The 25885-nt window shown below is 42.8% G+C and overlaps 2 protein-coding genes across 4 annotated transcripts in view; one reads left to right on the forward strand and one right to left on the reverse strand.

Annotated features, from left to right (window-relative positions):
- Positions 1–7146, reverse strand: part of LOC121704754 (phosphatase and actin regulator 1-like) — a 57019-nt gene extending 49873 nt beyond the window's left edge. Inside the window, exons 1-2 of one of the 2 annotated variants that reach the window (XM_042085225.1) lie at positions 6875–6958; positions 4898–4973 (exon numbers count right to left, since the gene is read on the reverse strand). In XM_042085225.1, coding sequence (XP_041941159.1) covers positions 4898–4964 — 67 coding nt within the window. In that variant the 5' untranslated portion in view covers positions 4965–4973; positions 6875–6958. Of the gene's footprint in view, positions 1–4897; positions 4974–6874 lie in introns of both variants that reach the window. The other variant, XM_042085216.1, reaches the window with a different exon arrangement.
- Positions 7147–15097: 7951 nt separating this feature from the next.
- On the forward strand, positions 15098–24896 carry LOC121719675 (NAD-dependent protein deacylase sirtuin-5, mitochondrial-like). Of its 2 annotated transcripts, none has more exons than XM_042105485.1 (9): positions 15098–15233; positions 16432–16562; positions 17292–17425; positions 19448–19673; positions 20409–20496; positions 20629–20682; positions 21407–21530; positions 22993–23108; positions 23822–24896. In XM_042105485.1, exons 2-9 carry the CDS (start codon positions 16451–16453, stop codon positions 23892–23894), a joined length of 927 nt encoding a protein of 308 aa, XP_041961419.1. In that variant the 5' UTR covers positions 15098–15233; positions 16432–16450; the 3' UTR covers positions 23895–24896. The 2 variants fall into 2 exon arrangements, with proteins under 2 accessions (XP_041961419.1, XP_041961422.1); XM_042105488.1 differs by having other exon boundaries at positions 16435–16562.
- The last annotated feature ends 989 nt before the right edge of the window (positions 24897–25885 follow it).

Consider the following 25885-nt stretch of genomic DNA (forward strand, 5'->3'; position numbering starts at 1 on the left):
CACCATGTATACGTCAGACTTCTGCTACAACACAGAGTCATGCCCAATGCAGAAGTTTTCGGATAATACTGCAATTGTGGGGTGTATCAGGGATGGGCAAGAGGAGGAATACAGGAGCCTGGTGCAATGGTGCAAACTCAACCACCTACAACTCAACACGGCTAAGACCAAGGAGATGGTGGTGGATTTCTGGAGGTCTAAGCCCGCTCTGCTGCCAGTCACCATTGAGGGGGTCAATGTGAAGGTGGTAAACACTTACAAGTATCTGGGTTACACCTGGACAATGAACTGGACTGGTCAGTCAACACTGAAGCACTCTACAGGAAAGGGCAGAGCAGGCTGTATTTCCTGAGGTGGCTGCGGTCCTTCAATGTCTGCAGCAAGCTCCTCTGGATGTTATACCAGTCTGTTGTTGCCACGGCCTCTGCTATGCTGTGGTATGCTGGGGAGGAAGCCCTAAGAAGAGGGATGCTGGACGACTGGACAGGCTGGTAAGGAAAGCTGGCTCTGTTGTGGGAGCTGAACTGGAGTGCCTCACTTCAATATCAGACAAAAGGACCCTGAACAAACTAATCAACATCTTAGACAATGACTGTCATCCACTCCACAGCACTATCATCAAGCAGAAGAGCTTGACCAGTTGGAGACTACGCTCACTGCCATGCACAACTGACAGACTCTTCAATACTTCACGAAAGGGAAGAGAAGAGATTGACTTATCTGCTTAGTCTATCTGCCTCCACCCTCTTCTACACATTTATGACATCCTACAATGTTGTGTACGGACTGTCCACTCGCCACTGTTTACTTTACGGGCTATATTACCCACATGCACAACCCCTCCCTCCACTGTGGTCTAACTTCATGCTTGACCAATGGCTGAATACTTCAAACCTATTGTATAATTATAACTGTTATATTACTATGCTTACATTTTTGTCTTATATTGTCCATATTTAATGCAGGTCTCTTATATTGTCCATTTTTATTGCTGGTCTCTAGACTTTATCCCTGCACTGTTGGACTTATTTGCACTACCACCATGACACACACCTCATAGAGCACCTTACCACTGCATGTTGAAACACAGGGTCAGTCCCTGCCCTGTCACGCAAGAGCTTCATGCTTATACATCCTTCGTACATTCACATGGATCCTTGATTTAGTGTCTTTTACTGTCCTTATTAGTGGATTTGTTATTTTGTCATCCTGTTTATGTTGTAGTGTATGTTGTGATGTCTTAAGCTACTGGGACCTTGAATGTCCCCTTGGGGATCAATAACGTATCTATCAATCAATCTATGATACATGAAACGTGGCCTGTGCACCATTCGAAAACTATTTTTTCGAGAAGATCTCAAAAAGTAAATGTTTTAGGGCCTATGCTTGTTCATAACACTAATATAAATGTGGTGTTTCTGCATCTTTTCAGACCGTTTCACGGCCTTCCCCCACATCATTTTTTGGGCTCCTTGCATTTTTTGTTTATTAGGCCCTAAATGAACAGAAAAACATTGGCTCAAATGTTATTCATTTTTTTCAGCCATTTGCCCTAAACTGACCAGACTATTCTTAACTTAGGAGGGCTTTGAAATAAGATCATAAAACATTAATATAGGAATATAGGCTACTGTTCTGTAAATTGGCTCTCTGTGTTTGAGAGAGAGAGATGGAGAGAGGTGGAGAGAAACCGCTAGAGTAGTAGGAAAGCGAGCAGGAAAGATTTTTTCTCCTGGGAGAGAATTCCCACAGGCTGGAATTTCAGAGAGTAGCTGGAGGCACACTCCGAACCCATGCTGTGAAAGCCATACAAATACTGTATGTATCAGACATTGCACTCACACTCACACTCTCATACAGCCACACCCACAAACACACTTACATACCATCTACTACTTCATTATTTGCCTAGAGATGTGTGTGTGTGTAATTGCTGGGTAGTTGTAAAGGTGTGTGTATGTGTGTGTGTGTGTGTGTGTGTGTCCACCCTCTGCAATGCAGACTCTTATTTGCATTCTGACCAAGCAGCCCAAACCCATCTGCATCTCACAATAATACATTACACAAAAGGGCATGGTAGCACACAGACACACACACACAGCTGTAATGCGTGGTTTGTGTACACATAAGGAGAGAACTACCTTTTGCAGATTCCACACGCACACAGAAATAACAGAATGTGCTGAATGGCAGAGAAATTGTGTTCTGCATGAAACGCTAACACACTAAAATATCTCACTTTAATCCATCTCTATCTAATCTGCTACAAAATAACTAAAAGAGGACTTAGTCTCAGTTAGCAGAAAATAGCCTAGGCTTATCCCCACACATCTGTTTCTGTCTCCAGAGGGAGTGATGTTTACATAGATATTAGATTTGTCTATATGAATTATGAATTATTAGTATATTACACAAAAGCTCTCTCTACTTAGTGTAGTTGGTCACTGATAATGATACTCATGCGTGCTAATACAATGCACAGAACACAGTACACAGAATTACACACATGCTAGGAAGATGGCAGGGTCTCTCTCTCTCTCTCTCTCACACACACACACACACAGCATGGCATGAAGGAGAGGTAAGGAAGCTTAGTTGATTACAAAATACCCGGACAAGTGGAGATGGCTGATGGGATTATATAACCAGTTGCAGGGTCACATAATAACATATATCTACAGCATAAGATTAACCAGGTCTGCAAGATGATGTCCTTTATAAATACGGTTCTGAAGACTCAGTGCTTACAATAGGAGCACAATATGTCTCTACACAGATTCCAAACATGGCCATCAGTGTGTATGTTTGCATATTTAGGGATCACACATGATGCACATGATTGCATACCTTTATACCCACATATATAAAGGTATGCACAGGGAGATAGAGTTCAGGGTTTTTCTTCTGAGTCACTACTTGTGTATTCATATGCATGCGCACTGACATGCCCTTTCTTCCTCCCCTGCCTCCTTCCTGGTCCTCCTCAGGATCACATCTGTTCAGTCGGTCCATTCCAGCTGGCCTTGCCATTGGAACCGCCAGGGAGGATTGAGGCGGTGAGTATTCCAAGATCTTTGGAACAGCTGTGCCAAAGCTAGCCATATACACAATACAAAGCGATGATGTCATCAGCCCGCTGGCCCCAGGGCTAGTGCAGTGTGCATTCTCACCCACACCAATCAGAGGGCTCCCTCCTGTGACTCAGGCACCGCTCCGAAATTCACCCTATCTGCCGTCTCATGTTTGACATTGTTTCAACTCAAAGATTTCACAATGTTTAAAGGAATGGGCATTCAGATCCAAGACTTAGCCCCGCAATTTCACAGTGTCTTCACACTGATACATTACCTAACCTTGGGGGGGGGCAGCCGTGGCTTACTGGTTAGGGCTTCGGGCTTGGAACCGGAGGCCGTTTTCCGTTGCCGTTTCAATCCCCGACCAGTAAGCGGCTGAAGTGGCCTTGAGCAAGGCACCTAACCCCTCACTGCTCTCCGAGTGCCGCTATAGCAGGCAGCTCACTGCGTTGGGATTAGTGTGTGCTTCGCCTCACTGTGTGCTGAGTGTGTTTCACTAATTCACAGATTGGGATAAATGCAGAGACCAAATTTCCCTCATGGGATTAAAAGAGTATATATACTTATACTTATACTAGTCACCACCAACTGTGAAACTAGAGACAGGAAGCCCCCAAAGTCTATTAAAAGCAATGCTTCATCCAAATTGAGATTTAAGTGTGATTCAAATGGCAGGCAATGTGGAGTCTTATCTAATCTCAGGCTGAGATCAGATTATCCCGCCACTACATCTGGAGAGCTCACCCCTGCATCTGATTGCATTATGAGGTGATCAGGCATCAGGGATGAATTGGCTGCTACAGTTTGGCAGTGTTGCATTAACATTGTTTCTGATAAGAGGCTGCCAGTCCTAGTAGGGCAGATAGCCTGTGCACTCCTGTCAAAGGCAGTTGGGAAAAACAAAGTTAAAGGCCTTTTTTATCTGTAGCATTTAGCTTTTTTGCAGATTTTTGTTTTGATTATTTCCTTCTAGGAGATAGAATTAATTTATTCTAGGGGTGGATAAACTGATATGAATCACCCATTACTTTATGTAACTTCTTCATTCACATAAGCAAATTATTTGACATTCAGAACCTTTTTACATTCCAGCATTTGTTTATTCAAACCAAAATATTTCATCCCATCCCAACTAACAAAAGTCTGGTTGTGCAGTCCCAACCGAACAGCCTGATCTCATCCAGGGGGTACAGAATTAGACCCAGAGAAACTGAGAGGGCTAGCATTTTATCGATGCAGGAGGAAGGTGCTGTTGTGTATGTTGGTGCAAACACTTTGTTGACTCCAGATCAATACAGTCTCACCAACTCTGTGCTTCACTCTGCATACCTCAGCAGGAATGTGTATCTTTAAAGTATGTCTCTCCTGCAGGACTTGCTTACTTGTTGTGATTTGTTTGAGTGTGCGTGTTTACGTGTGTGTGTGTGTGTGTGTGTGTGTGTGTGTGTGTGTGTGTATGTGTGTGTGTGTGTGAGAGAGAGAGAGAGACAGAGAGGGAGAAAGCGAGAGAGAAAGAGTGAGAGAGAATGTGTGAGAGAGATTGTGTGTGTGTGTCTGTGTGTGTGTGTGTGTGTGTGTGTGTATCAGTATGAAATAAAACATGTAAAGACCAGCATACAGTCATATTTAGACACAATGTTAAATGATACAATGAAAACTCACTAAGTCTACAATCATTTAAACATAAAGACTTGATGGACATACAATAATCTTTCATCCTGCTGTGTGAGTGTGTATGAGAATTATGAAGTTGGGATCCAGACAGCAACAGCAACAAAAAACGCTCAAATCATCAAGGCAACAAATGAGTCACATCACTGTACCTTGGGTGTTCCTAATGCGACATCTAGTCCTCGCAGCGGGCGCCTCTCTGCAGGGTGGAGGGCTCATTAAAGAGGCCTGATGGAAGAGCACAGGGTCACAGTGGGGCTTCTCAGAGTGTGACCTTGTTTCCACACAACCACCTGGCCATCTTCCTCTCTCCTCGCACCACCTGCTAAACTCAGCACCCTCACCCCCCCTCTCCATCTGAGCCAACTTTGCTGATTTCTCCCCATCTCTCATCAGAGATTCAAGATGCAGCAGGATCTTAGGTCTTGCATCATTACAGCTGCTCATAGTAGTATTGCATCATCAAAGACCAGCAGAGACAAATTTCCATATGGCAAGTTGGTTGCCTTGAAAAATAGTCACCGGGGCACACTGTAACAACAATTATGAGTGGGAAGAAAACTCTCTCTGTTTTCCTGTTCATACTACTCTAGCAAGAACAGCGGTACAATGACGAGTTGGTCTCTGAAGACAGATAGACAAGACTGACTGATGAGCATTGCAGTCTATTCTGTATTTCCATGTGCTCAATCACAGGGCGTAGTAGCTATGACCAATACAGCATAAGCCTATTTGGTAAGAGTGGTTAGGATGGGAGGGGTGGACGTGTGCATCTGAGGTGACCAGACAGTCTATCTAAATTTGGCACACAAAGCTCTATTTAAATCAATACGGTTGTGCTTACACAACAAGGTAAATGTCAGAGCAATTAGGACTATCTAATGTCACAGTGAGTTACAGCAACGCAGAGAAGGCAGCTCCATTAGGCTACATCAGATATGCAGTAGACCTAGGCTAATTCAGTCAAAACATCCTGGGACATGATGCTGCTAAGGCCAGACAACAACTGATGAACATTTAGTGGATCCCAGGGGGTGTGACACTACTTTACCACGCACGTAGGCTACAAACGCAGGCTGCTGTGCGGGTGAAGCAGTAGCCAGACGCGAACATAGCCTAAATCCCACTGTTTTAAGAGTTTTAAGACATTTTAAGAGTGTTGATTCTTCATGCCAATTTAATCCAGTTCAACATAAAATGAACATGTCGCCACAAGAGATGCGCTAAGGAAAATGTTTCTGAGTTTAAATCTAGATGCCGCGCATTTAACACTAGCCTTTACTGATTAACGCGGTGAAGAAGATTAGTTAACACAATGAAAAGACCTCTCAATTCCGTCGATGACTTGCAGGTGCCTAACAGTGTGGGCTAATGACTCAGCCATACATTTATGCCAAGTCACCATGGCAACAAGAGATGCAATGCACCTCGTGCGGTAAAACATCTGCACAATTAATGAGCCATAGCCTATACTACACCTCAACTCATATCTGATACGAAAATATCAAGATTGTGCATGCACCGTTATATCAAACGCAGAAACAATCTGATGTAGGCTACCAAAAAATCATGTGACTACTCGCTCACACTGTGATTTTCGACTTTGTCTTATTATGTAGCTAACAGAATTGGACAGCGAGGGTAGCCTACACAGCTCTTAGGTAGCCTACCCTATAGACATAATCAAACTTTACATTTGTTATTTGTAAAATAGGCTACATAGCCTACATTGTTTCCACTAAAATAAATAGCCAGGCATCTTATCCCACCCAGCTTGATCTGTGGAAAGAATGTAGCAACACGTTTTAAAACTCTGCTTAAGTTAAACCTACTGTTTAAAAACGGGTGTTTGAGATACGTAGGCTATACCAGTCATGGTGTGAAATGAGATGCCGTGACATTAAGCTGCATGTTTCAGCCAGACAGACAGCTGAAGCCCGAGCATCCAGCACCGCAGAGAACAACCCCAACAATTGCATTGCTCAAAACTGATTTCCCTGAACAAAACTGCTCGTCGTGGACCAAATTCATTACAGGGCACCTCACATCCAACTATGTTAGAGGCTATCCAAGTCACCAGGATACTATACAATTTGAATCCGCGCATGCATACTCCAGAAGCACCCTACCTGTCTGCAGGTTGAAAGAGATCCTAGCTTCGGCGAGGTAGGGCGTATCGCTCTTGGACCGGACTCTTCTGATCGGTCGGCGATCTGTGTCTCCCTCCGGAGAGGCCGCCATTAATTTGAGCAGCGTCCAGTGACGACTGACCGGCTGAGGGAAGCACAGTGCCACGGTCACAGGAGAATTGTCAACGGATTTTATAAAAAAAAAAAAAAGGAAAAATGGAGGGGAGGGAGGGAAGGGAGAGATGGATTTCAGAGGCGAAAAGGCGAGATCTGCGTCCACTCCATCTGACTGTGATAATCGTCAGATGGAGAGGAATACAAACTCAATATTGTAAATCCCGCCCACCGGTAAAACCAATGGTTTATTATGAGAACATCGCGAAATTAATAGAGGACAATCAATGAGCCTATACTGGACTCGTACGGCAAGTTGCAACCAGCTGAAACAGAATCGTCATAAACTGGAATGTCATTGGCATTTTGGTCTAATGGCTCCTATAGTTCAAACTAGTTTTTCATTTTATAGGCTATATAATAGGCCTATAGCTATGTAGCCTATAGGCTACATTTCCGAAATAGTGCAATTTCAGAATGCCGAGGACACACTGTTAAATAACTCCAAGTGATGGACACTGTTATAACTGCTTTCCCAAATATCAAAACTTCTCAAAATTATGATCATTTGCATATAGAAATTCTCTCTCTCTTTCTGCAAGCATTACTCATTCCTCTCAATGGCAACATTCAAACATTCAAAATGATCCACTGCATTTGATATCAACATTTCTAAAATAGATTAGATTTTCACATAAAATAGCAGACACATTCATTTTGATTTCAAAGCCTGTATGCCATAGCCCTATTCAGTGTCACAATGTATCAAGTGTTGAGTTTTCTGGAAGCACAATATCTCTGTAAAATACAAAAATGCATTATATGGGCCATAGCACAAACTTGTTTTCCTCTGCATATTTCAAACATGTGGGCCAACTCCTAATTCCTACACCAAAATACAGATTATTTTAGCTTGTGCTGTGTTCCTTGTTGTGTGAATTAATTTGCAATGTGAGTGAAGGAGTGGTTTATCACTCTATTCTAGGCTATATAAAAAATGTTTAGTGATTTGCCCAGTTAGAGCCCAGTGACGTTTTCCTGGGTGTGTCAGTCAGTCCCATAACCAGCACAGGAATAGAGTAACGTACCACCTGCATTGGAGTCAAACTGAGGACTGGACACACCTGCAAGGCTGCACTAGCCTGGAGGAATGCTCATTCGGTGAGAAACTACTTCGACCAGCGAGTCACCAGTTTGATGACAGTGGAGATGCCAAAGCAAACAGCCACAAAGCTACTGCATTTAATGGCGAAGGCCTGCTACTAATCTTGCCTTGTCCAAGTGCAGCTGGCAGCGAACCTCAATGGTCAGTAGAAGAAACCTGTGTCCAAGTGGCACTCACTCTGAAAAGGCCCTCTCGGTGCTGATCGATCTGCCACCAGGAGAACAAGTAAGTTGGCCCACAATCACCAATTAGGTTGCTTGGTGTTTGCAGACGATGCCCTAGATAATCTCCCGACTCAACGCAGGTGTGAGAGAAAAAGTTTGGGGGCATTTGTGGCTCCACACTCATTGGGACAACCCCAGGTTCAGCTACAACCAATTAAAGAAACTCACACTTCAGGCATTCATCTGCGGTTTGTGGCAAAAGCGACTGAAAGACACCTGCCCAAAACTCTCCCACCTGTCTGGTTGTGGATGGGCAGGCGAAGCATGTCATCAACACGCATCCCACAGTGCTCTAAACCAGAGTTCTGGGAGCTGCAAGACTAGATGCAACCCCTACCCTTGTGGACAGGCTGCACATGTGGCACACTACTGCCCAGAATCAGTGACCCATAAACCCACTCCTCAGCCCACATTAAAGGTGCTCTAAGCGATGGTGGGTAAAGTCACTTCTGTTGACTTTCAAACAAAACAGAGAGCTAGCTCTCTACTTCCTCCTCCTCCCTCCCGTGCTGCTCCCGTGCAATTTAATCTCTCCTAAACGCGCATCTCGTCTGTGATTTGCTGGAACGGTTTGTTATGTTTTTATCGGATAAGTTTGCCCAGGTTGGTTTTGTTTTTGGAGCCTGGGCTGTCCACAGAGATCGTGTTTTTTTACAGTGTATTCAGGACACAGACAGCTAGCGGTTGGTTAGGTGTTGTTTGCAGTAAGTGACATAAAATGGTTTAGCCTAAAAAACATGTACCATCGCTTAGAGCACCTTTAAAACACAGTGACCCAATGGGAGGACTGTCATCCTCAAATAACGCCTCCCAGGTACCAAGAAGTCAAGACCACCAGGTCATCTCCACGGTGACAGGAGATAGCCATGGTGAAAGAAAGAAAAGACCCATCCAATAAGTGCTTGTTGCGAGTAAAGCAGTCCAGCATCCATTCTGACTGGCCAACATCCAGGAGGCCTGCATTGTTGAAATTTATCCACTGCCCATGTAGGGGCTTTCTACACAGTGTTGAAACCACTTGGCTCGGAGTAAGCACGACATGAAGGGGAGACCACACCAAAGTGGTTTAAACGAAAGTATATTTATTAAATGAGATATTTACAAAGTCAGTATGTGCAAGGCAAAGCAAAGTGCCATATGTCAGCATATGGGTATGTAGTGCAAAAAGTAAAGGCGCAGAGCTGCAGCCAGCCCTGCCGAGAGTGTGTTCATGAGTGTGGTGCAAGAGAGACAGAACCAACTGGAGAGCACTGATTTTATGCAATCTCCAATAGACCTCTGAAGTTCGCCTACAAAAATGAACCAAAACGGCCATCTTTGCCCATATAAGGAGATCCGGTTGTTAATTGAACCTAACTACCTATGGCAAGTTGCATTCCAAAAATCTAAGTGTGCCGCTTTCCGGAGATCACAGTATCCACTCGAAGGCAGAGGACAAAAGTGTGTTCAGGAAAATGTCTACATTTCAGACTTTTTCATCCCCGCGAGAGTTTAACAGGTGTGATCATTCAAAATCTCCATGTTATTTTCCCATAGGAAAAATCGCCAGATACCGGATGTCAAAGATGGCAGCTTTTTTGTAGGCGAACTTCAGAGGTCTATTAGTCCATCAATTAGCCACTCGTTAGAACCTCCACAGCTCCTCCTACAGGCCAAGACAGGAACAGACAAGATCAAGCCACAAACAATATCATAGCCAGCAAGGGAGAAAGAGGCAGACCCAGCACGGTAGAGGTGGGGCGTCACAACAGACACACTCACACACATATACCACCACCATCTCTATGCCATTCAAAGTCCAGAGACTGCCTGTGTTGCCAACCATTGCCAGTGTCCTGTCAGAGGTGGAAGAAACTACATACATGTAGCTATAGTTTCTTGGCGCTGGTGTCTTATTACAGACGGTTTGTCAAAGATTTTGCCACGACCGCCATCCTGCTGCTGCATTGACTAACGCAGATAGCGAGCCATTCCCTTGGGGAGAGGACTACGCACTGCACCACTGCATTTGACCAGTTTTGGGCTACACTGGCTGTGGCTGCTGTGGTGGTACCCCCTTACCCCGAGTTGCTATGGCCACCACACAGTTTCCAGGGATGTTGGGCTCTGGTTAGTGCTGTAAGACGTCACTCGTCAGGACCAATGAGGGAACTGGGAGTGGTCGAAGGAAATCGTGAAGCTTCCGCGCGCTGTTGGAAATAACAATTGATTATAGAACCCCTGTTAACCTAATGAATCTGACCCCGCTAGATATGGAGAAGTTTCAGTCAAAGTAATATTACTATCCATAGTAGGCCGATGTAGGCCTACCCACAATACTGTTACAAGAATGCCTTCTAGCTATTTAATTAGACTCAACTTCCCCAAGAATAGTGTGCAAGGCCCTCCTCGGCCGATTAATTCGGGAGGCACCATTTACTGAGTAATGATCCTAGTGTGAAAGTTGGTCAGAGGCTATAGTGCTGGCCTGGACCACTATACTCATCTGGACAGAACATCTTACCGAAGCTACAGAGGGTTCAGGGTGTGCTAAGGTTAGCTGTCTAATTCCAGACTACTAATAAAATCAGTGACCCACCACAGTACAATACGATGGCCAGTTCTCCTGGTAGCATGCCTACTTTCACTGATTTAGCCCCCACGGCCCTAGGGACTAATCCTAGCCGTTCCCCCTGGCACATCTTAAACATTGAGGGATATCTAAAGAAATTCTAGAAAACTATGCGGGTCAAAGCATAACAATTTATTTGTCAGATACAAGCTATTCATCCAATACATTATAGAAGGTACATCTAAATGAACTAGATGTACCGCAGAGTGGTACAAAATATGACCGCCGCCCAGTCCAGCACATTTTTTCCACAAAAATAAATCACGCTGAAAGGCCTATATGATTCTAACTGTCTTACTAAATTGCATTATCCACACTCAATTCTCACTGGTATCTGCTAGACAAGTACCAAAACATGATTAGTTCATAGATTTCACATGTAAAATTCATTTTATACAACCCCACCCCCCATCTTGCCTGTTCATAGTTCTGAAAAATTCTTGAATTGTGTGCATGTGTGCGTGTACACGTTTATGTTTATGTGTGTGGGTGTGTGTGTGTGTGTGCGTGCTTGTGTGTTTGCCTGCGTATGTGTGTTTGTGCATGTGCATGCATGCGTACATATGTCTACTGTGTGAGTATGTGTCATACGTATGATTACTGTGAATGTATGTGTGTGCGTGTGTATCTGTTTATGTACATGTGTGCACATGGAATGGGTTAACATGACCCCTGGAGGCAAACATACGGAAAAAATTGGTCATCCTAGGCCCTACAGTTCTCAAGATATTCACAGAAAACTGTGTCTGCCCTACCCTCCTTTCGGGGGGTCCAGTACAGCGGGGGGGCTACAGATCAAAACGAAAAACGATGGTTCCATGCTATCCATATGGGGTTACATGCCCACCAAGTTTCATATACCCCGGTCTTTCAGTGTCCCGGGAATCCTTGACGGAAATTTGGACATGCGGAAAAGAAAAAATCTGACTAAACCTATATGACCACCGCTTTGCTGCGCGGCGGTCATAATTACATTTCCTACTTCCTAGTTAGTTTCTCCTGTGAAAAAGGCAAAGGTTATAGATATAATCAAAAGTTGTTGTAGCAGCCATATGTGACAATGGGCCCACCATGAGGTCATACCATCATGTGGTAGAGTAATTAATCAACAGTTCACATGATCAGGAGTTTGATCAGTATAGAAACATTAGGACTCCTTACAGTGCTCTCCCAGAAGGTAGGTTACAGTGAACAAGTAGTCGCCTACTTTAGCTGCTCAATCAGCTGCCCTGAACAAAATTACTGTGACGGTTGAAGAGAGCTGTTGCCGGCGATCCTGAGCATCTGCCATTTCTACCTCGATGGAAGACATTTCCTGCTGTACATTGATCCCACATCCCTTGCCTGGCTAATGAATTTCAAAGATCTGGAGGGGTTCAGATGGCTTTGTGACTTGAGACTCCTCAAGATTTCTCATCACTGAACTAGCCATTTAAATGGTCATGCAGACATGTCTAAACAGCCATGTGAAGCAGAATAGTACCAGCCTCTTCAGCCCAATAAAGAAAAGAGCACTGCTGTTCCTGTGGTGGCTGTCCTGCAAGCTGCCTTGTCTGAATGTGTCAAAAGCCCTCACCAGTCATCCAGAGCAGCAAGAACAGGTGTCTCCAGTTGTCCAGAAGTAGCACTCCCCAACTGGCGAGAGCAGTGAGCAAGCCTCTCCAATCGTCCAGACCAGCGAAATTGCTCTCCAGCCAATGAGTGGGTCTTTCCAGAGCAACAAGCAGCCATCTCCAAGTACCGGTGCCAGACTGCGGATGGCTAGCTCAAGATCCTGCAGCTACTGGTGCCTCCTTGCCTGTGAGCCAGGATCCTGTGGCTGGCATGGGGGCTGGCATCACAAGAGACTCGCCATTGGCCTTGGAAACACTTCCAGAGCACTCTCAACTCCATACCAGACTGAAAGACATTCTCTTCAGGATTAAGATGGTGACACTTAAGATCAATTTATGCCACTTGACAAAATATAATAATAACACATTTATTTTGTATAGTACTTTTCTACACTCAAAGACACTTTGACGTTTTTACATAGGTACATACAAACAGACAAGGTACATGGACAAGGTTACAATAACCGAGAAAAAAAACACACAAGTACATGAACAACGCAGAAAACAAAAGAGAGGTGAGCAATGAAAAAAAGGAGAAGCTGGGAAAGTCCATTAACAGGAAAAGGCAAGTTCGAAGAGTTCTGAAGGCCTGTTTGAAGGATGGTGTATTTGACTGTTTGATGTGGTCGGGGAGGGCGTTCCAGAGGGAGGGTGCAGCAGCTGAGAAGACCCTGTCGCCCTACTGTAGGTCCGGAGCTTAGTCCTGATGATCTTCAGTGTGCTTGCATCAACAGACCTGAGGCGGCAGGCAGGAGTGTGGCGAATGAGGAGGTCGGAGAGGTTAGGGTACGTGTCTCCAAGCTATTTAGAACTGTGTATGGATATATAGTGAGTTATCACCAGGACATATATGTACTCTAAATGTGTGCAATGATCCCTGCTATGCTGCCTCAGGTGCAGCTAGGGTGATGCAGTGTTCATAATGTGTGAGTTCTATTTCGGAATGTCTTGTGGTCTCCTTTAAAGAAGCATATAGATGTATCGTAAATAAATAAATGTTTTTATGTATTTTTTGTTAACAATTACAGATGATTTACAGAGATTATGATTTATGCCCCAATGTGTTAGCATCTTGTTCACCCGTAATGTCTGCTTCGTGTCCATACAAGCCTGTGACAACCTGCCATGCTGTCAGAATGCCTTTGAGAGTTGTCTTCGATTAACCACGATCAGAATCACATTTTATCTTGTCAAGTAGTACAAGGAATTTGGTTCAGGCTGTTGGTTTCACTCTGGTAACATTGGCATATAGACAATATACACACAGACATACAGACAGGACACAATAAACATGTCAAATGCAGTATGAAGTGCAATACCATAATGCAGATGTGAAGCAGCATGTAATGACTGTATAAAGAAGCCAGAATAATGATAACTGATGGGGTGATATAACAGTAGGAAAGCAGGTGCTTCTATGTCAGGTTGTTTTGGTGTGGTTAGGACCTAGCCTGGCCCCTTTTTTGGCCCCTTTTAACTTTATAGGCCTGAATAAAGTGTGATTGTAGAAAGCTGATAGATAGATAGATAGATAGATAGATAGATAGATAGATAGATAGATATTGATACTTATTGATACTTATTGATACTTTATTGATCCCAAGGGGAAATTCAAGGTATCTTGCTGATCTCATGCTTTTTAAGACTTGTCATGGGTATTTGAGTATTGAGTAAATTAGAAGTTATGGTTTAGGTTCAGTCGGGGCTAAGTCAAAATATCGCCACCTCGTGGATAAATGTTGCAAGATTTTGTAGGCTTGCACCTTCTCTGTCAGACAGAGGACAGGTAGCCTACCTAACGCAAACCACGGTTGTAAGCTATGCTATGATAAAGGAGGTTAATGAGGCTATTACTCACGCATGTTAAAAGTTAGAGTAACCCATAACTTAACATTTGTCCTGTTAACAAGTATTTACATCACCAACCTTGTACAGCCCTACTCAGTTGAAAGGTCCCTGAGATCCTCAAATAAAGAGCTTCTGCATGTGCCGCACTCACAGCTCAAACAAAGGGGTGATAGAGCTTTTGCAGTTGCTGCACATTTGTGGAACCAGCTCCCCTTGGATATTAGATCCGCCTCCTTCATTTCTGCCTTTAAATCCAGGCGAAAACCCCACCTTTACTCCCTGGCCTTCTATGTTCCCTCACCCTGTACTCCTGCTCATCCTATGTATTTCTGTGTTGTGTGCCCTGATATTGAAGGTTTCTTTTTATTTATGTTTTTATGACTATTGGTCCAGTGTGTTTTTCTGTATTATTTGTCTTAGTCTTTATCTTTAGTTATCCACTGTACAGCACTTTGGTCAGTTTAAATGTGCTTTATAAATAAAATGTACTTACTTAGGCCTACTTACTATTGATTGTATCAGTGACGACCATGAACACGCACAGAACAATAATTCACTGCATGGTTTCCTTTGCGATACTCACTACTGACCAGCAGGTGGCCCACTCAGCATTTGCTATTTCATTCTAAACTTCACTTGTATCAGAATACAACGATTCACGACATGATTACCATGTTTACGGCATTCCAAGATAAAATACAGTAAACACACATTTACTGACTGGCTTATAAAGTTTTCAAACTGAGGCTCTGTAGATCTAATTAAGGAACATCTAATAGGGAAGGTAAGTGTACCTAAGTGGGAAATGTTTGCCGTTGATAACAGCTAAAAAAATGACATAGCATGTGTTAGTGCAGTTTATAGTGTAGTAGGCGGCTACTACCAGGTTTAGTTCATCTTGGAGGATTATTTTCTTCCGTGGTGGTGGTGGTAGCCTAGTTCACCGTCAGTTTTGACGTTACAGCTAACGATAGCTAGCTAAAGTGTTAACCTCGAACAGTGAGACGGAACAACTACAGCGTGCTGCTTGCATTGCGTACTTTGCATTTTTTCTTCCCAATGTAATTGTTTTGACAAGTTACCTAATCTTGCACGCATTGTCAATGGGCATATGGCTAACCTGTTGAGACATCCCCATGACGAGTTTACGGCCGACTGTGTTACTTTAGAGAATCATGCTAAAATGATGTAAGGCACCAACCATACTCCCAAAGGCGTTTTATAATCGCCCTGCCATACCACAATCACGAAATAAGAGCCGGCCTTATAACATTTTAGTTTACTCTGTAAATGAAACGGGAAATGCTGGCGCCAGTAACTTATCTTTAGCAAACAGCTCATGTAGTTCCAGTGGAAGTGAATGTCAAAATAATCATGACAAAGAATAGCATTGCGCTGTAGGCCTACACTGTAACCTCCGATACAAAATACCGATTTATTGAATTTAGCTGATATGTACCAGTGTCTAGTGCAGGGGAAGGCAGCTGCGGCCCAAGGGCCACATGCAGCCCTTTAGCTCCTCTCTAGTGGCTCCCTGGCGTTCTCTAAAAATGGAAGTGATACAATATTTCTAACAATTTCATATAGTCGTTAAGTTTCAAGCTGTCCTAACACATTAACAGTTTGTGAAAATATTATACTGTACAGCATATGTAGAGTATGATGAGTAATGCCATATGCCTAAGGCTAATAAAGATAGATGTTTAAACTGATTTCTTTAAAATGCCTCCGATATATTGGCGGGCCCAAACAGATTTATTTTTTATTTCTGGTCTAGTGGCCCTTTTAAGAGAAAAGGTTGCCGACCCCTGGTCTAGTGCTTTTGACGTGTATTATCTGCCGCACTGTTGGAGTAAAAATGATGTGAAATTGAATGAATGGATATTGAGGTGCTAATAAACAGGTTTAATAAGAAATCTGTTTAAACACAGTGGATCTGTTTGAAAAATAAACTGAATGCTTCATTATTTGTTTGATTTCAGCAGCTTGGAATCATCTCAAATGCTCCTTTGCCACCTTGCCTCCAGGTCCCTAGCTCCTCGGTTGAGTGATGCAGTCAGGGCCCGTCCACCTTCCTCAAGGCCTTTGGTTGAGATGGTGCGGTACAATTCAGGTGTCCATCTATTTCCTACAGTACTAGAGGTTATCTTGTCACTTAAGTAGAAATTCTTTGGCAATACAAAGTGTATTTTTGTCATGACATGAAAGCTCTATGGAATGGAATTGAATGGATGAGGTGCATAGCCCTTTTCTCACATGTGATGGAACATGCAGGGTTTAGCTATCAATGGGATGATTTCCATGTTGGCTATTGTTGGCCTGTACAGTAACCATACTTTGGGCTGGGATTAGATAGAGACTTTGCCCATGGTTTCATCATTACCCTAATTGATGTCAAAATCACTATCAGGCTATCACTATGTTCTTTATCTTTGGTAAAGTATTAGGTAGATGTCACAACATTTTGTGATTGCTGGTGGCATTTGGAATGTCTGTTTCAAAAATCCAAAGATTACCGAATACTTTGGAAGCTGTTGTGCAAGTGGCTGCACTGTCCATACCACATTCGGGTCCAAATGCCCTAGGGGACTCTGGTTTGACCCATGGTCATTTCCTGATACCACCCCATCTCTCTCTCTCTCCCACTTGCTTACTGTCACTTTTCACTGTCCTATCTGAATAAAAAAATCTGAACAAAAAGCCTTAATATAATTATACTATATTAATTATTATATCAATTATAATATAATTGAATACACAAGATTGCTTAGCCAAAATCCAGACTACCACAACAACAACAACAACAAGAGGCCATTCTAAACCTCTCATTTTGGTCTTGCAGACATGGCCAAGTTCCGGGAGGTGTTCTCTAAGGCCAAGCACATCGCCATCATCACAGGGGCAGGTGTCAGTGCCGAAAGTGGTATTCCCACCTTCAGGGGTGCTGGGGGCCTCTGGCGGAAATGGAAAGCACAGGTGAGAAGATGGACATGCCCGAACTATCAGACAGTTGTTCCTACACACCACCCCCCCTGTCTGACACGTTTGATTTATTTTTTCTTTGTCTTTGGCGGGGGTGTAGTTATGAAAAAGGCCCAATGACCATTAGTTATGTTGCTGGTATCAGGTGGTGCATTGGTGAAGGAATAATTGCAGTTTGTAAAGGATGCAATAACGCTGGCCTTTCCTTTCGTTTTTCGAAATGTAAACTAAATGTAAGGATTTATTGTAAATCAAATTGAATTACTTTCTATGTATGCAGACATGTCTTCACACAGATCAATTTAATACATTGCAAAGATGCTGTGTCAATCAATTAGTAGCCTGTCATTTCTGTCTATTTATCTCTGTCCTTTGGGGTTCTCATGTAGCACGTGTCTAATCACCAGGCTACAGGCTGTCACTCATCAGCCAATCACAGTGGTCACTGCAAGCAAGCTCGTGCATGATAATCTAAGGAGATGACATTTTCCATACTAAAAGTTGGTCTCAAAAGCCTAGTGATTTTGAATAACATTTACAGTACGAGAAAACTCTTAGTGTGATTTAGGAGTACTTTTAGCAGTAAGATGAAATGCATTGTGAATACAGGCCCAGATGTTAAATAGCGAAGTGATTTAAAATGCTGCTCAGACAATTTGATAGTTTGGCTTTTGTTTTAACCAGCTGAAATCTTGACATTTATTACTCGTGAAAGCCTCACCAGTTATGAAGTGACCTTGACTGTGACTGGGGGTAAATATTGACTAGGGCAAGACATTTTCTTCAACTCATCATACATGAAGGATGTCAGACCACCATCAAAGGTCTTGTTTTGTCGTCAGTGGATTGGTCAAAGTTTATGTTTTATCTGTGTGTCAGTGTTGAGTAAGGCTGTGTGGTTATTTTCCTCCGCGCTGATCCCATCAATGATCCATGAGCTTGCAATAACAACTTGTGCAACACCAGGCTTATCCATCCATCCCAAGTCAATGCTGTTAGACACCCGCAGCTGTGCAGATGCTTCCATTTGCGAGAGCAGAGATCAGAGATGCTGCAGGTGTCTTGCTGTCATCACCCCCCCACCACCCCATCCCCTGCTCTGTTGAACCCCCTCAGTAATGTTTCCAAGCATCTCTGCACCAGTTTTAAATGAAACTGTTACTTTCATAGTGTCAATATGAATATCACTGCTGTTTGAATGTGTTGTGTGTGCAATGTAATGTTATGGGAAAGTCAGAAGTCTAATTTGGCTCCTTTTGAAGCCACACACACAATGAGATTAATTTCTTACTAACTGTATATATGTCTTTCTTGTATTATATATAAGTATACAGTGTTTCCCACAGAATTAAATTATACTTGTGGTGGTAGGTTTGTAGAATTAACTTGAATGCAGCAGTTTTTAACAAATTAGCGCAGCGTGGTTATGATGCTAACCAGATTTAAGCACAATTTAGTACAACCTGGAAAATCATTGTGTGGTGGTCAATGTTGATAGTGTGGTGGGCCGCCACAAATAAGTCAATGTATGGGAAACACTGGTTTAGTATGTATATATACTCTTTTGATCCTGTGAGGGAAATTTGCTCTCTGCATTTATCCCAAATTAGTGAAACACACTCAGCACACAGTGAGGTGAAGCAGACACTAATCCCGACGCAGTGAGCTGCCTGTCACAGCGACGCTCGGGGAGCAGTGAGGGGTTAGGTGCCTTGCTCAAGGCCACTTCAGCCGTTCCTACTGGTCGGGGTATGAACTGGCAACCCTCCAGTTACAAGTCCGAAGGGCTAACCAGTAGGCCACGGCTGCCCCTGCTGCACCAAATGGCAGTAATAAAAGAGAATGTATTAATTACAGTTGGAGGTGATCTTTCATATCAGGATTGCACATCCTCTTCATCCCTTGGCACCATCTCTAGCAGGCCCTCACAGTTCTGTTCTGGACCCAGCCCTTTTTTTCTATCGCTCTTGACCCTTCATCTTGATGGGCCTTGTGCCTTCTCTCCCTCTCTCTCAGGACCTGGCCACTCCAGAGGCCTTCTCTAGGGACCCGTCCCGCGTCTGGGAGTTCTACCATCACCGGCGCGAGGTGGCCCTGAGCAAGATCCCCAACCCGGCACACTACGCCATCGCCGAGTGCGAGGCGCGCCTCAGCAAGCAGGGCCGCTCCGTGGTGGTCATCACCCAGAACATCGACGAACTCCACACCAGAGCTGGCTCCAAACACGTGCTAGAGATCCATGGTATGGATGCTAAGAGGAAGCCCATTGTTAGCCTGGCTGAAAAAGAAGTAGAAACGTTAGAGTTGTTTTTCTTTTCCTGTATTCATTTTAAAACCCTTCCCTTTTAAACAAACTTTTTTTGGCTCTTTGTCATAATGACTTTTGTCACCTTTCACCCACTAAACTATACACTTCCTCAGTCAGGTGATCCCACAACAATATCATCAGCATTGGCATGATCATAGTAGCATTAAAACGCTGCCTGTCCTTACTGTGTTACCACCAGTTTGTATAAGACTATGTAATTATTCTTGTCAACATTTTGTAACACAAATTATTTTTAACGGCGAGATTATGTAAAGCATGGTGGTGTGGTCTTGCTTTGTGCTACTTCTTTCCTCTCGACTTAGCCTTCTCCAAACTGTGCTGAATACATTACAGTACAACCCCCCCCCCCCCCCCCCCCCCCCGACACACCCCGAGGTGCACTGAGAATCACAGTGCAATCAACACGCTGATAAAACATGCTAATTATTGTACTGCATTCATTAACATGAATATCATCAGGAAGGTGTGTAATGTTGTGACTGCTGTGACATTCTTTCCAGTGAAATTTCTAGCACATAATATTCCAAAATGTATCTATATGGGGGTTGTCTTGATTTTGATACTGATTCTTTCATAAATGGCATGCAGAGATAAGGCTCAAACTAAAGAGAGTTGACACCATGTCTCTTCTCTCTTGTTCTAATTCAGGTAATTTGTTCAAGACCCGCTGTATCAGCTGTGGAAGTATAAAAGCCAATCACAAGAGCCCCATCTGTCCGGCGCTGCTGGGCAAAGGGTACACTGCAACAGCACCTCACTCACTCGATACACCACATATGCATCAACAACACTGGTCATTTCTTGATGTGTCTCGTTTATTTATTTATTTTGTTTGTTTGTTTGTTTTATGTTTGTATTGAAACCCCAGTGCACCTGACCCAGTAACCAGTGATGCCCGCATTCCTGTCAATGATTTGCCCAGGTACATAAGCCAGTCCATACATGAGTGATCGAAGAACATTTTCTTAGCTCCTGATGTGTCATGTTGTTCTCTAAGGACAATGAAGATGTTTTTTTTTTGTCTGTGCATTGTACAGAAGGAATGCTGCTTCACAAGTTAAAGGGGAACATGCAGTACCGTATAAGTCCACAAGATGGCACCGTTTTGTGAATGCTGTGTTTAGCTGGGAGGGGGTCAGTTTAAAGAGCAGTCATATTCCACACTGTTTATCCTTTAAAGTGAATGTAATGGCCGCAGTGGGAGGGTTTCTCAGAACGTGTGTGGTTTATTAAAGCGCCACCTGCAGCTACAGCAAGGCAGAGTGCTCATATCAAACCACAGCCCTCATTAAAAAAATGTGTTATGTGATGTTTACCAACTGGCTAAATAATCTGCCCTAAAATGGGATTTACATAGTCTTGAACAAACATTCGGGGAAGTAAGAATTTGATGAACATTTAACCTGAATCCCTTCTAAACAGAAGGGTGCACAAAGCATCATCCACCTGATAGGTTTGTTCAGTGGAGAAGCCAGATCTGAGTGTTATGTGAGGGAGAGAGGACTACTGTTGTGTTTGTGTGTGTGTGACTGATTCTGTCCTGTGGGCGAGTGGGGACTACTGAACACCGTGTGACTGATTCTGTCCTGTGGGCGAGTGGGGACTACTGTACAGCGTGTGACTGATTCTGTCCTGTGGCGAGGCAGGTGCGAGGACAGTGGCTGCAATGGTCTGCTGCGACCTGATGTGGTCTGGTTTGGAGAGACCCTGGACTCCAATGTTCTGACGCAGGTGGAGAAGGAGCTAGACATGTGTGACCTCTGCCTGGTGGTGAGTCTTACACACACACACACACACACACACACACACACACACACACTCAAACACTCTCTCTGCATGCACAGCATGACCCGGGTTAAGCACCCCTGCAGGCAAACACAGGATGAGTGGGCACTAGTAGAGAGGTAGTGCATGGCCAAGCACAGATCGCTAGTGAATATGAAACTGATAGACCCAGTGTGTTTACAAATGGACATGGTCACTGATTGTACATAGTACATTAATCAACTAGAAAATGTAATCCGAGGAATTATCAGTGCATAAAAATGCAAAACATATATTAACATAAAATGCAAAACAAACTTTTATTTGGAAACATTTGTGGGCAGAGGAAACGGTTGGCGGGAGTCATAGTTGATGACAACTGACAGTTGGAATAGCAGAAGGCTTAGGAATCGGTTCCAGGTTCTGGTTTGGAACCGGTTCCAAATGTTCCGATCGGAATCGTACACACGTTAACGATTTCACTAAAGATTCCGAACGTTCCGTTCCGTCCATTCCCACGTCGCAGCACGACGTCACAGTATGCAAAATTTAGAACATTTTAAAGCATTCAGCTTCTGTATTGATATTGCACACTTGGTATTCATTCTCTAAAACCACTTTAATTAGACATTCAAAGCCAACAACTCTCAAAGCCATCCTATAAGTGTTCAGCAAATGGAACCGGAATCGATAAGGAATCGCATCGATAAGCAGACAATGGCATCTATATCGATAATTTCTTAACAATGCCCATCCCCAGCAGTACAGTTAAGCAGTTGGATAGTTTAAACAGTTAAATTATTTAATAGTGAATTATTGTAGTGAGGACTTTTATTTTGAAACAGTTGTGGGCAGAGGAAACAGTTGGCACAAGTTATAGTTGATGACAACTGAGAGTTGGAATGGCTGAACAGTTAAATAGTTGGATAGTTTAAATTGTTTAATAGGGAATTATTGTACTGAGAACTGTTGTTTTGAAACAGTAGTGGGCAAAGGAAACAGTTGAACAGGATCTGTAGTCTTAAGAGAGCCCGATTGTATGCTTAAAGCCTGAGACAAGTAGATAGTTTAAAAGTTGAATGTAGATAGTTTAATGGATGTTGATAGGCAGATTGTTTAATGGATATTGATAGATAGTTTAATGGGTGGATGAGTGAATGGTTTGAGGAAGATGAATGGATAGAAAGTTGGATGGAATCTGCCTTATACTGTATTCTTGTAGAATGGAGAGACACAGAGAGAGTTGGCCTTTGCAATTTTCATGCACTGTAATTAATATAAAATAATAGCAGCAAATAAAAATAAGGTATGTTAAATTGTATGGCACATATATGGTATTAAATTGTTTGGTTCGTACAAAAATTCCACAGGGTCAAGGGCTGTGAAAGATAGTTTTGGTGTGAAATATCTGATGGTGTGACTGTGAAGGTGTGTAGTAATTGTCAGCGGTTCTTTGCCTTCTGCTCAGGTGGGCACGTCCTCAGTGGTGTACCCGGCGGCGATGTTTGGCCCACAGGTGGCATCACGGAGAATTCCCGTGGTTGAATTCAACACCAACATCACCCCCAAAACCACCTACTTCACGTGAGTTATCTGCCCCCCCCGAGGTGGAGTTCTTTCTACACTCTGTTCATGTAGCAAGTGATCAGTAGGTCATATGGCTACATCAGTAGAATGACCATAGCTGATAGTATTAAACACAAGGAAAAAATATAGTGGTCACACTCCTGCCCACAGGCTCATATTATCAACAAACTGTCCCTTGGTACTTTCAAACTTACAACAAACTGTCCCTTGGTACTTTCAAACTTACATCAAACTTACAACCAACTTCCCCTGGTACTTTCCCAAACATTTTTTATACTGGTAGATACCTCCTCAACACAGCATATCAATACAACTTGATTTAATAGCAGAAAACATAAGTGGAACATTAAAACATTGTGTATTATCTTGTAAACATGTGATATTGAAAAAAGGGGCTGAATTTAGATTATTCTAATGGCTATTACTGGTTTTGATATAGGCCAAATTTCAGTCAAGTATTAACATCAATCTCTAATACAGCAAACGGGTCACTGGTTAGCAGAGAAATTTCACTTTTAACAGCCTAACAACAAACATTCCAAACGCATTACAAACATTTCCATACAAGGAAATCAATCCAATAGCATTTGTAAAATGTAGTTGTAAATGATATTTGCAGAGATCTTGATAGACTTGTGTGTTGTACATTTAGCACAATGACCATTGGCAAAACCTTACTGTTAGTCCTTGTCACAATTGGCTGTTTACAGACATCACATTCGAGGGCCATGCGGAACAACGCTGCCTCTTGCCCTAGCACGTCATGGGTCGGAGGTCATCTGACGACTCACGCACCTGAAGCCAGAGGACATTGACCCCTCATGGTCACTGGAGCTGCACAAATACACCTCGTCTCTCTGGACAACTGGAAAGCTATTTCAACTGCCTTATTCATCAGACTTTGCCAATTTTGTCATTGGAGACATTCTCCAGTTTTAGGAATAGCTTCTATTTCGTGGCCTTAACTTGAATGGGATGTGGGACTGTGGTAGAGGGGTTTAACAGTGGGTTTGTAGTGTGATAAAATGTAGTATGCAGAGCTGTATTTATTTTTTTGTAGGGTGAATGAGGGAACTGCTGTCATCTCACATGAGCTGGTACTGTCACATTACATTTAATGCTGTCATCTCTTATCATAGGTGCTGGGACGCGTTTTGGTGTCTTCTAGTTTTACACTGCTACTCTTATGTTGTATATCAGTGCAGACTGTGCATTAGAGACTATTCACAGGATATTAACAGTCATGATTTTCAAGTGCTGCTTCTGCAAAGGGAGATTAAAAAGTCTGCCATAGCTATGTGGTTAGACCCACTCAGTTCGCAGGGTGACTTGTAAGGATGGTACGTACTGAGAGCTTCAACAATCAGTCTGGAAGTGACAAAGCAAAGTGTGTCATTATCTGTGCATGGGATATGCAAGGGATCAGCCAGGCAGTGCAGCTTTAAATGCCATGCAATGGCTAGTTACATAAACACAATGCACTTTCAAAGCAGTTTACAGTTATTGCCTTACTCTTGATTAACCAAACATTGTATGGAGCACTTTGTGTAATGGAGGAACGATATGAATTGATAACAAATGGAATGACAGAGGAAGCCATGGAGGCTTTCTAAATGAGTACCAAAACCCCAGGAGATTAAGAGGAGGGGGTGGGGATCCTTTCACACTGCTACGTTTCTATGTCCGGATCATTCTGTTACATTCCAAACCTTAGTAAAAACTGGAGGATCTCTATACTGGTCTAAAGAGGTGACCAAAGTGCCAATATTGCCTTTATATATATATATATATATATATATATATATATATATATATATATATATATAAAACTGTTTTTCTTTTTTTTTTGGCTGTGTACGCACAATTCTCACAGTTTGCAATATTCCGACTCTCTCTGAATGTGCTCTGAGGTGATGATTGACACAATGGCTCTATAAGTTCAATTCAAGTGACATCCTTCCTTGTCTCTTGTCACTTATACTCTCACTTCTACTTGATGTCTCCTTGATCTCCTCGTGGTTAAGCTATAGCACGTCTCTGTGTGGTATGTAATTTTATGTCCAGAAGCACTATTGGTGTCTTTCAACATGCTCCAAGGGTCTATGATATTAACTGTTTATTGGAGAAGGGATGGACCAAGCTTTGACCAAATCTAGCATGCATATTTCATAACATTCTTCTTTAATGAACTGAACAGTCTCTTCAGTGTGCAATGAAATCCGAACGCAATCCAAACTACATGTTGTTTACATCACTGTGGAAGCATAGCTATGCATCACTACTGTGTTTCGCTTCAGCTGAAATTAAATGCAAACACACTCTCATTACGCACACATTAATACAAACTTAGCACATATAACACTCAGGACTCAGCATGATGCTTTGGGAGACAGTGTATCCTTTATCTGGAATCCTAATAAAGAACTTAGAGATGTGTTTCCTTGCATGAACTGTGTGAATTTGGTAATCTTATATCATTGTTGGAAAATATTATCGGTATGTCATTTATCTATTTTATTGTTTATGCTAATGGAGTCATGTAGTTCATGTAGTTGTCTTAAAGTAACAGTGTAGAAATTACACTTTTTGACAATTTTATCAATTCATCTCTAAACAAGGAAAATGGTCATGCTCCTAGCCTCCTACCCATGACTTCAATGTTGCATACTAAGCGTTCTGGGAACGTACAATCAATGTCATAGACTCCTTTCTGCATATTGTAAGTCAGTTTAGCATCAAAATGAGTTTGAAGCTGTTATTTTATGGTATTGCTT

Source organism: Alosa sapidissima, chromosome 1 (assembly GCF_018492685.1).
Source record: "Alosa sapidissima isolate fAloSap1 chromosome 1, fAloSap1.pri, whole genome shotgun sequence".
In the NCBI taxonomy this organism is placed as follows: domain Eukaryota; kingdom Metazoa; phylum Chordata; class Actinopteri; order Clupeiformes; family Clupeidae; genus Alosa; species Alosa sapidissima.